General features: G+C 28.0%; 1 protein-coding gene across 1 annotated transcript; it reads left to right on the top strand.

The window, feature by feature from the left end:
- The first annotated feature begins 8,496 nt into the window (after positions 1-8,496).
- Positions 8,497-9,441, top strand: LOC122858271 (DNA polymerase III PolC-type-like). Its single transcript, XM_044161094.1, has one exon. The coding sequence runs from the start codon at positions 8,497-8,499 to the stop codon at positions 9,439-9,441; it is 945 nt and encodes a 314-aa protein (XP_044017029.1).
- The last annotated feature ends 3,549 nt before the right edge of the window (positions 9,442-12,990 follow it).

Raw genomic sequence — 12,990 nt, 5'->3', positions numbered from 1 at the left:
TTTTATGTTTATTCATTAGATGATTCACTTGGGAAACAATATCTTTTGTATTGAAAATATTTTGAAGACGATTCGTTCCCAGAGAAGAAGATTTCTAATTGAGACTGACGTAATATTGTCATTTTGCTTGTCATTAAAAAGTGATTAAAGCTTATACTTAAAAACTTATGTCTTAAAACAAAAAAATAAAAACAAATGGATTGTTAATATAAGACAATGAGAATATACTTATGTTATTTTTATAAGCTTCAAAAAATATTTTCTTAATCAATAAAATATAATATAACAAATATATGTCGTTCCGTTTAATATAAATGTTTAGTAATGCATTTTGATGTTAATTTTATTTTAAATTAATTTTTTTTTATTTTTAAATCATTATATCGTTGAAGATAGTTGTTTATCTTCGTATATATTTCATCGTTCGACATCATAATTCTCATATAGATCGTTGGCGATAGACAGACATCGTTGGAGATCGTCAGTGATAGTCACTGATGCGGACAAAAGCGACATCTTCAACGATCTTTGAAGATCTTCAAAGATCACTTTTTTTTTCCCGGGTACACCTATTTCAATTAATAAATGAATAAAAATCCCAAAGACAAGCAGTAGCTAAGGAATTACAGTTGCTAAAAAAATTATGTTTTCAGCAACATTAATTCCTGAGCTACATCTTTTTCTTAGCTGAAGCTTTTCTTCGGTATATTTATTTATTTAATAAATAAAATACAAGTAATTTTATTTTTTAAAAATGAAAAAGGCCAAGAAAAAACAGTAACTAGGGAAAAGATGTAGCTCAGGAAAATGTTGCCAAAAAAATTATGTTTCAATTTTTTTGGCAACTGTAATTCCTTATATCCATCTTTTTCTTAGCTACTGCTTATCCTTAAGATTTTTATTTATCTGATTATTGAAATAGATGTAATTTTTTATTCAAAAAATAAAAATGTCCAAGGAAAAGTGTAGCTATAAGGATTATGTTGTTTGAAACATAATTTTTTTGGCAACATTAATTCTTTAGCTACATCTTTTGCTTAGCTACTGCTTGTCCTTGGACATTTTTGATTTTTAAAAATAAAATGACATGTATTTGATTTGTTTAATAAATAAAAATCCCAAAGACAAGCCATAGCTAAAGAAAAAATGGAGCTAAGGAATTACAGTTGCCAAAAAAATTATGTTTCAGGCAACATTAGTTCCTTAGCTACTGCTTTTTCTTACCTACTCCTTGTTCTCGGGTTTTTTATTTATTCAATAAATAAAAAACGAGAAATTTTCTTTTAAAAAACAATTATTATATAATTATAGCAATTTATTTGAATTAGTTAAATTACTAAGGAAAAGATGTAGGTAAGGAAAAAATAGAGCTACGAAATTAATGTAGCGTACCCCATAATTGTCAAGGTATTTTTTTTTTACTACCAGAAAAGTTTTCCTGTAATTTTCCAGTAAATTGGTAGTAAACACTACCAGAAAAGTTTTCTAATAATTTAGCACTAAATTTACAGACAGCAGAACCAGCAGTCCAATTCACAGGGCATTACAATTTAGGGCTTTTTTTCACCACTCACGGCGCTTGTGAAGCTTTTGTATGTAAAATCTATATAAAAAAAATTTTTACAAGCGCCATCAGCGGCAAAAAAAAGCCCTAATTTGTAAAAAATTTGCCCTGTGAATTGGACTGCAGAAAAGTTTTCTACTAATTTTCCAGTAAATTAATAGTCAACATTACTTGTAAATTACCGGTAAATGTTCGGAAATATACCAGTTATGTATTCTGGAAATACGTGGTTATCTGGATTGCGCAGCAAAATTTTTTACTTAGTTATATTTTTTACTTAGTTGTAATTGTAGCCAAACAATCAATATCTACATTCTTTTACTTAGCTAGATTTCTTACTTATAACTAGAATTTTTACTTAGCTGTAATTGTAGCCAAACAATCAATATTATTTATTCTAAATTAATTATAAAAAAATATAAGAATTGAACTTTAAAAAAAAAAAAAAATTTACGGAAAAAAACTACGGAAGTCCCTTATTTCGAACTTGGCAAAACAAGCCAAAACTAGATAAAATATGAAAGAAACCACAAATGATTGAATCACCATGGAAAAATCGTCAGATCAAATCTTATCTGACCAGATCTGACTAGATCAAACTAGATCAAATCGTATCTGACCAGATCAGACTAGATCAAAATTGAATTATTCATCGTAAAAATATAGAATTCTTAATTGTATTTCATTAAAACTATAAGAAGAAAAACCAAATTCTTTAATCAAGCATTGACTAATTTGAAATTATTTTCATTAAATTAATAAATTTTCATCCAGATTAAGTTAGATCAAGTCAGATCTAGATCTTTTCCCTGGGTGGTCATAATCCACAATAAGCCGCCGCAGGGGCACCTATAGGTCGAATTGCGGTACTTCCCGGATTTGTATCGTCATTTTCGCTAGGATAGCGCATCAGTTCCCAAGTAAAAAAAATCACTTGTGACGAAAATTAAAATTTTCAATACTCCGGTGGGTTATGTGCAATTATTAATTAGTTCATTTTTTTTTTTTAAATAAATCTCATATTGCTTAAATAACTTATGTCGTTTTATTCGCTACGGAATATTATTATCAACATATGTTCATATGTTCATCTGTGTGAGTGTGTAGTACTGAGCAGGGCACTTCGTGCGACTAATCTGCCTCAATGTAATTTTGACAGATCCCAATGTCAATCGGTTCCGTGACTCCGAAAATAAAATCTTGTTTTCAATCATTAATAAGGTAACGGTAGGGGTAATTGACCTATCTAAGGAAAAAATTTGACTGAAACACGCGTAATTAATTCACATTAACGAAAAAATTAAAAACAGTGATTGATATAAGTAGTTTAGGTCATAATGAACAAGATAAAATTTAATTAATAGCTTCTTTTATTTATTTAATATTAAAAAAAAATTATTTATATTTATCCATAAATGAAGTAGTTACTGACCGTCAGAAAATTGAGTGTTAAAGTTATTGACCGTTCGTGATGTAGTTGCTGACCGACTGTACAAGTATATAGGAAAAAACACAAAAGTGTCATTTTTAAATTACATTAGATTTATTAATTAATTAAGTACTCAAGTCGTTGATCATAAATAAAATTTAAAATTTTTTTGAAACAAAATATCAAAAATTAAACATTTTAAAATATATCTACTTTTCACTTTCTGTTGTTTAGAACTCTTATATACAGTATAATCTCTCTATAGTGACATCGTCGGGGCTCAAATTCTCGGAATTTATTATAGAGAGCGTCTCCCACTCTCGCGTCGAGGGGAATTGAGTGAGCGCGACGGATAGAATAATAAAATGAGAAAGAATATACTACGTCACACACCGATACACCAACACAAGTAGGGACATTCTGGAGTGAGGGAAAAAATTCTCCTACGCTGACGCTCGATGTCACTATAGAGAATGTCACTATAGAGAGATTATACTGTATGACAAAAATTGATTCAAATTACAATTAAATAGACTGGGTATAGGCTAATTGAAAATAATAACTATAATCAAATATTTATCAATACAAATCAAGCAAACATAAGTTAAAAAGTGAGGTTAGATGTCAGGAAAACAATAGGTCATGAAGTGTAGCACGACCAAAATAACGTGAAGGAGTTTCTTGACCTACCCATTTCACACATTAAATAGAAAGTTTTTTTTTTTTTTTTAAATAAAACTTGATATGTTACGTACCAAGTTGAAAAATTAAAATTAAACTATGAAATAACAAAAGAAAGGAAGAATATTTAACTAGAAAAATAATAGTATAATTTATTAGGAATAATTTAGTTCAATCAACTTGATATTTAACGTTTTTTTTAAAATCCTCTTATTTTGTTATTCCCTACAGGGTAACGGGTTAGGAGGGAATGTGTAAATTTTGTAGATTCTACCTTGTTGTTGTGATTTATCCAAAATTAAAGTATAGAGAGCGTGTCAATCCGGATGGTCGTCTGTTGATGTTGGTAGTCTCGAATAATCCAAACGGTAAAATAAACTCGAAGCACAGAAAAACAACACCCCGGAAAAATGTCATAGTCAATTATTTTATAAAGTATTAGGAACAGTCAATTGATAAACAGAAAAATAATAATTTAAACACAAAGATTATGTAATTTAAATTCACTCTAAAATTTTATTTATTAGCACGAAAAGATTAAATTGATTTTATTATTTATTTAATTTGATTTTATAAAATTTAAATTTAAATTTAATTTAGAAATTGTCCAAACAAAAGTTGTCGCAAGAGTGAAGCTCCTTAAAAATTATAAATAATAATTCCCATAAAAATTAAATTAAAAAGTAGTGATGATCTTAGGTGGAAACATCTTTGACCAATCAAAATTGATGGTTCTCATAGTAGTCAGCATTTAATTATTGCTGCGATATTATTCTAAATAATTGTTAATCTCAACGGATGTTGAATATCGAGTTGCTGATTTAAAAATGCAACTGCGGCTTGAGAAAATAAAATTTAAAATGAAAAATTATATTGAAAAAGTAAATAATCTATATAATAAAAAGACATGGCCGGATCCTTGGAAACGCAGTTTTACGCAAACTATTGGTCCGATTTACATGAAATTTAACATAGATATTTAGTTTGAGCTCGGGAGGGTTTAAGTCTACGAAAAAATCACCCAGGTTACTTTTTACGATCACCAGGAAGTCAAAATGATTTCCCCAATTATCTTCAGGGTTTTTTTTATTATTAAATATATTTTTTCAGAAAGAAGAGATTAAAAAATATTGCTTTAGTTTGTAATGTTGGTTTTCGGTTCACCAGGATGTCGAAGTTGAATTTTTCCATCATCTCCTGGGTTTTTTTTGATGAAACAATATATTTTATCGAGAAGAAAGGAAATAAAAAAATGCATTGGTTCCTAATGTTGTCCGGATTATCAGAATGTAGAAATTGAATTTTTTCTACATACCTATTTCTTTTGTTTTTATTTTTTTGAAGAATCAAAAATAAATATACAACCAAGTTCGGCGAAGCCGAACACGGCCGACTCGTATTTAAATAAAAAATGTCCATGATGCTAAAAGTGAAAAATAATTATTAAAAATAAAAAGAAAAAATTTATGTGCTACTCGATATTGTTCTATATCCCTTGAATTTACCAAATATTATTTATTATTTATTAATTAATTATTTATAAATATTAAAATACCAGTACGTAACAATATGTTTAATTAATATTAAGATAATTTTGAAGTTATTTTTCACACCCACATAATTAATATTGTCTTAACAAAACGAGATCGTCACGTAGCTCTACCATTAAGAAAATGGCCGATGTTGTTCAATCAGTGGGACTCATTTTTGAAAATTAATTTTAAAATACTTATAAATAATAAAATATTTTTCAATCGTGTTAATAAGGTGCAACAAGAATTAATCTCTCGTTATAAAATAGTTTTTACATCTGTCAAGGTGGCAAAAATTAAATATACACTTTTTCAGCCCAAAACGGTCAGTAATTACTTCGCGGTCAATTACCCCTACCGTTACTTTATCTGTGTCACTTTCCAAGATATCGTGTTCAAATTTGCGGAAAATTGTAGATAAAAATAAAAGGAAACTTTAAATTAGTCGGTGGAAGTTGATCGGATGGATACTCTGGTGGAAATATTTCTCCGGAATTGCTCCGGATTACTCCGTATTATTCCGGAATTGGCTCACTTTAGAAAATTACGGAGTTATCCGGAAAATTACGGAATACTCCGGAGCTGTCCGGAATTTTAATGGGACAATTCTAGAGCGATACGGAGCTTTCCGGAATTTTACGGAGAAATTATTTCCACCAGGGTTTGAGAGTTATTAATTTTTAAAAAAAAAAGACAAAATGACAAATTTGATATTTTCAGCATTTACGGCTCTAATAATTATTTTTTAAAAAAAACGAAAATATACAAATTGTAGGTATTGAAAATACGCTTCTTTTGATCATAATATGAAGTTTCTAGGTCTATTTGCTAAGGAGCTATATACGACACTTTTTTTTTTCTTAGACAAATTCAATACGTAGATGACGCGAATCGTAAAATTGTTTCAAGAAAGTTTTTACATATAAGATTTTGTGTAAGGTTTTCAGTGACGGTCACACAACAGAAAGCGGTTAATTAATTCAGTTTCTGAAGGCAATGACCATTGACCAGGTATACAAGTCAATATATAGTGATATATAGTAAAAAGAGATAGTCCCTATCGGAAGAGTCATTAATGACATGGGCGCTTATTCAATAGCAAATTAATAGCAAGTCAATAGCAAAAAGAATTATGGATTACAAAGGCTCTACATTACACTAAACATATTAAATTGATCTACATAAATTAAGGAAAAAATTAACAATGTTCCTATCATATTATTATAGCGTGATTCGATGTCATTTCTCAATAATGATAGCGAAGAATGATGTTAAATTTTTTTAGGTTATGTCCGAGCTGTCATTCGTTGTTGTCTGAGTTTTGGTAATTTATGGAAACTTACCGCGAGAATGAAATGACATGAAACATCCACTCAATAGCTAGTCAATAGCTAGTTAATAGCAAAAAAAAAAAAGTACAAAATACGATATTTATCATTGTTATTGTTTATTATATTTATTATTTTAAAAGTTTTCAACAATACACATAAAATTAAAATTTTTTTTCGTTTAAATTCGTCCAACATCTAGTCCATAGCAAGTCAACAGCAGATCAATAGCAAATTCGTAGCAACTCAATAGCTAGTCAATAGCTAGTCAATAGCAAAAAAAAAAAAAGTACAAAATACGATATTTATCATTGTTATTGTTTATTGTTGTTGTTTAATTGTTTATTATATTGTTTTTTTAAAAGTTTTCAACAACAATACATAAAATTAAAAAAAAAAAAAATTTTTGTTTTTTTAAATTTTATGTATTGTTGTTGAAAACTTTTAAAAAAACAATATAATAAACAATTAAACAATAACAATTATAAATATGGTATTTTGTACTTTTTTTTTTTTGCTATTGACTAGCTATTGAGTTGCTACGAATTTGCTATTGATCTACTGTTGACTTGCTATTGACTAGATGTTGGACGAATTTAAACGAAAAAAAAAAATTTTTGTTTTTTTAAATTTTATGTATTGTTGTTGAAAACTTTTAAAAAAACAATATAATAAACAATTAAACAATAACAATGATAAATATCGTATTTTGTACTTTTTTTTTTTTGCTATTGACTAGCTATTGACTAGCTATTGAGTTGCTACGAATTTGCTATTGATCTGCTGTTGACTTGCTATTGACTAGATGTTGGACGAATTTAAACGAAAAAAAAAAATTTTTGTTTTTTTAAATTTTATGTATTGTTGTTGAAAACTTTTAAAAAAACAATATAATAAACAATTAAACAATAACAATTATAAATATCGTATTTTGTACTTTTTTTTTTTTGCTATTAACTAGCTATTGACTAGCTATTGAGTGGATGTTTCATGTCATTCCATTCTCGCGGTAAGTTTCCATAAATTACCAAAACTCAGACAACAACGAATGACAGCTCGGACATAACCTAAAAAAATTTAACATCATTCTTCGCTATCATTATTGAGAAATGACATCGAATCACGCTATAATAATGTGATAGGAACATTGTTAATTTTTTCCTTAATTTATGTAGATCAATTTAATATATGTTTAGTGTAATGTAGAGCCTTTGTATCCATAATTCTTTTTGCTATTGACTTGCTATTAATTTGCTATTGAATAAGCGCCCATGTCATTAACAAGTCGCTATCAAACTGTTGTTGAGTGTTCCGGTTGATGTGTATCATATTCATTGCAGAAAGGCTTAATTATTACAAAAAAAAAAAGTGGGGTTAAACCCAGAGTTCACAGTCCATATTTTTTTCGTTGATATGCCATATTTGTAAGTAAAAAAAGTCATTAAATTTAGTTCAAAGAAGTTTAATCAATTATATATTTTATAGATACAAACTTTAGAAATGGGCCGATCAAAATCTAAAGTTTGCAAATATTTTAATGTTGTTGCAAATACAAGACAGAAAGTTGTAAATATTGTGGTAAAATATATCTTTCAAATGCTGACAGTATGATAAAACATCTTGCTCAAGAATGTCGAAATTTTGAAGATCAAATTAAAACAAATTCAATGTCGAAATAAAAATGATAAGACTATGATTAGTTTTTTATCAGTTCATAATTCAACAAAATAGAAATCAAAGTCAAAATATTATATATTTTAACTGCTAATTACTGCCTTCAGGGTAATTAATTTATTTTTCTAAAAAAAAAAAAAAAAATTTCTATAAAGAAAAAATATTCCCCAGGATATTATTGCATTAATATTTAAACCATCTTTCTTTTTACAATTATAGACGAATTTTAATATAATTTCTTTTTCGCATTAGTTTGTTAGGTTCAAATTAAGACATAGAAAAGAAAATATGGAAAGAATTCCTTATAAAAGCCACTTTGCATTATTTCAAGATGATGATTCTGGTGATGAAATATTATCATATGATCATTTACCACAATCTAAAGATATTAATAAAATGAATATTGAAGGTGATGAACAACCTGGTAATCATCTACAAAGGACAAAGATTATTTTTGATAATATTTGTTTAGTTTTCTTCGATTTAGAAACAAGTGGTTTTCAAGCAGATTGTGATATTCTCCAAGTTGCCATGAAGTGTGGTGATTTTACATTTGCTAAATATTTGTCTCCAGGATCAGCAAAAATACATCCAAAGGCAACAGAGGCAAATGGCTTACGCAAAGAAGGAACAGATTTATACTGGAATGAGAAAAAAGTACCAACTGAACAATCACAAGTTGTTGTTCATAAAATGTACAGTTTTTTAAAATCATTAGATCATCCTTGTGTGTTGATAGCACACAATTGTTCTTTTGATGCACCAAGGCTCACGCGATTAATCATGAAAGAGTCCAGAGTGCATGAAATAAGCACTGTTATCATTGGCTTTGTTGATACTCTTCCTCTTTTCAAGAATAAATTTCCTGAAAGAAAAGGACCTGGTGCATGTAGTTTAACAACACTGCCATCTGAAACAATGTCATTAGCTACTGAAGGTGCTCATAATGCATTTTATGATGTAATAATGTTGGAAAAACTATCATTGTACCACTTTCAACTTCAAAAACTAGTAGAATTTACACCATATTCATCAGTGGTTGAAAGTGTCAATAAAGCTAATGATACAAAAAAATGCATCAACACTTTGGACCCTTTAAAAATTATTTTATCAGATATGATGATCAAACGTATTGCTAACCAAGATATAACATTTGATTTAATTATTGACACTAGGGTTACCATGCGTCCTGATTTAGCAGGACATGTCCTGATTTTGTTTGGCTTGTCCTGATACGGTCCTGATTTGTCAAATGTCCTGATTTTTGAGACTCGTTCACAATTTAAAAAAATTTTTTTTTATTATAATTTTTTTTTTTAATAAATATAATATAGAATTTATCATTTTCGCTAACTATGATAGACTCTTGAATACCTCTAATTATTGAAATTAAAATGGCGTGCAGAATATGTACCTCGTCCTATAGAGTATAGAGGGCCCGATGCAAAATTTCTATAGCGTAGGCAACCCTTCTTTTATTTTTGTAAATTTTGTGGTTTGCCACTTAATTTCTTTAGCTAAATTGAGCTAAATTAATTCTTCAAAAATTAATTGGTAAGCAACTTCCTTTCCTTAGCCATTTTTTCTATAGCTTTCAATTTCCCTGGTAGAAATAATTTATCCGGATTTTTTCCGGATTTCTCCTAATTTTCTACGCAATTCACAATTGAGACTACCGGAGATATTAATCCGAAATTTATTCGGATTTTCTCCATTCTTGGAAGAAAATTCGGTTTTATATTTCGTATGTAAACTTTTATTTCTGGTTCTTTTATTGATTTTTCTTTTTTTGTTGGTTTTTTAAGCGAAAATTACGGAAAAAATCCGGAGATATTATGAAAATAGTCTGGAGATTACTCCGTAAATATCTCTGGAAGTCTCAATTACGTAGAAATCCTGAAAAATCCGGAGAAAATCCGGAGAGATTTTTTCCACCAGGGTTGTTTAAATAGATAAAAGGCTATTGATTAATTGGTTGGTTAACATCTATTTCTTAGCCATTTTTCCTATAGCTTTCAATTTGTTTGAATAAATAAAAAGCTATATTGTCAAGTTGCTAAGAAAAGGATGTAGCTCGCTAATTATTTTTTTAGCCAAATTAATTCTTCAAAAATTAATTGGTAAGCAACTTCCTTCCTTAGCCATTTTTCTCATAGCTTTCAGTTTGTTTAAATAATTATTAATTTAACAACTTAAAAGCTATAACAAAAAAGCCTAACGAAAGGATTTCGCTTACCAATTAATTTTCGATGAATTAATTTAGACAAAGAAATTAACTACTGTAAAAAATTTTTCTATCGTTCGTGTAATTTTAATGAATAATTATTGAATAATTAAAAGAAAACAAATGAATAAATAACATATAATCAAAATAAATGAATTGTTATGATTATCTACTTGAAACATAAATTTATAGGTGGAGGGGGTAAAATTTTGGAGTGGGAGGAAAATGTCCTGATTTGGCTTTTTCGAGATATGGTAACCCTAATTGACACTTATTGTAATAAAGGCTGGGAAGAAACAAAAATGTTGTTACAACATAATGTAAATCCCTGGCGGAAATGACAAGAGTTGATTTTGGCGCTTTTACAAGAACGAATCAATAGCTATCCAAGAGCAAATTAAAATTAATATTACAGAACCCCTAATTATAATATGAAGCATTAAATACCATAATAAAATATTAAAATATTCTATAGACAGTTTAGACACATTAATTTAACGTAAATTATCTTTCATTATTGATAATTTATACGATTCAAAAACATAGAAGTAAGAGGTTAGGGAGCGAGCTGTCAAACAGATTTCAGACACAAAACACAAGACCTCCAATAGCGGTAATTTATGAAAACTTACCACTAAAATCAAAAGCAAATCAATAGCAAAACAAGAGCGAAACAAGAACAAAAAAAAAAATCATAAAAATTAATAAATTAACCCTTTTGTTGATAAGTGTATGTCGTTTTATCATATTTATTATTATTATATAGTCATTTTATTTTGTATTATATGAATTGATTTTTCTTTGAATTCGATTACTAACGCTATTTTTTTTTCTAAAGACTATAATGGGAAATTTAATAATTAACTATAAGTGAGTAGGTTCTATATATTTTTTTTTGGTTAAAATGACTGAATAATAATAATAAATATGATAAAACGACATACACTTATCAACAAAAGGGTTAATTTATTAATTTTTATGATTTTTTTTTTGTTCTTGTTTCGCTCTTGTTTTGCTATTGATTTGCTTTTGATTTTAGTGGTAAGTTTTCATAAATTACCGCTATTGGAGGTCTTGTGTTTTGTGTCTGAAATCTGTTTGACAGCTCGCTCCCTAACCTCTTACTTCTATGTTTTTGAATCGTATAAATTATCAATAATGAAAGATAATTTACGATAAATTAATGTGTCTAAACTGTCTATAGAATATTTTAATATTTTATTATGGTATTTAATGCTTCATATTATAATTAGGGGTTCTGTAATATTAATTTTAATTTGCTCTTGGATAGCTATTGATTTGTTCTTGTAAAAGCGCCGAAATCATTCTATAATAGCTAATATGAATTGCTCTTGTCTGTTCCGCCAGGGATGGCACACCACAAGCCATCAAGGTTCCTAACATGTTGGATGATATTCATGATTATTTATATGATATTATATTGTTGATACAAAGTACATAATATTGTTACACTTTATATATATATTTATTCATACCCGGGTAGAAATAATCTCTCCGGATTTCTACGTAATTAAGACTTCCGGACATATTTATCCGGAGTTTTTTTGGAATTTCTCCGGATTTTTTTGGCAAAAAAATTCCTCTTTTATTTTTCGTATGTAAACTTTTATTTCTGTTTTTTTTATTGATTTTTCCATTTTTTTTGTTGGTTTTTTTGAGCGAAAATTCCGGAAAAAATCCGGAGATATCATAAAAGTAGTATGGAGATTACTCCGTAAATATCTCCGGAAGTCTCAATTACGTAAAAATCCGGAGAAATAAAGAGACCATCTGGAGAAGTCTGGAGAAAATTTGTAGAGATTTTTTCCACGACGGTATATGATAATATTAATATGTTAATAATATTCATTTATAATTTATAGCTATATATGTAAAAGTTGATGAAAAATAATTTATATTGATATATATAAAATGTAAGGAGTCGCTCAGGCAAGACTGATTATTAAGAAATGTTTATTAAAGATAAATAAATAAAAAAGTAAATACTACCCTCGTGAAAATAATTCTACGAATTTTCTACGAGTTTTAACAAATTTTTGACGAATTTCTATGACATTGGCCCATACGGAGAAAAAAATCTAAAATATCTTTACAAGGTTTCTCCGTACTCTTTACCAGTTTAAACTTCAAGAGACATCTCATGGATTTTTGCCAAATTATTGATGGTGGAAATATTTTTATAAATCTTTTAAAGCCAGAGTAAAACCAGACAAAAGCCAGAGCAAAGCCAGAGTAAAGCCAGACTTGTAAAAAAGACATTTATTTATAACAATATCACTAATTATTAATAAACAATAATAAATTAATGAATTTTAATGACTTTTAGAGACTTTTTTATTATTAAAATTAATTTTTCGCTTAAAAAAAAAAAAAAAAACACATCAATCTCTGGCAATACAAAAGCCAGAGTAAAGCCAGAGTAAAACCAGACAAAAAGCCATAGCAAAGCCAGAGTAAAGCCAGACTTGTAAAAAAGACATTTATTTATAACAATATCACTAATTATTAATAAACAATAATAAATTAATAGATTTTAA

This window comes from Aphidius gifuensis, linkage group LG1 (genome assembly GCF_014905175.1).
Source record: "Aphidius gifuensis isolate YNYX2018 linkage group LG1, ASM1490517v1, whole genome shotgun sequence".
Lineage (NCBI taxonomy): Eukaryota > Metazoa > Arthropoda > Insecta > Hymenoptera > Braconidae > Aphidius > Aphidius gifuensis.
The sequence above is the reverse complement of the archived record's forward strand: the minus strand, read 5'-3'. Positions and strand labels throughout refer to the sequence as shown.

Bases quoted from the DNA above. Each gene is read 5' to 3' on its own strand.
- LOC122858271 (XM_044161094.1), top strand. From the start codon at position 8,497: ATGGAAAGAATTCCTTATAAAAGCCACTTTGCATTATTTCAAGATGAT.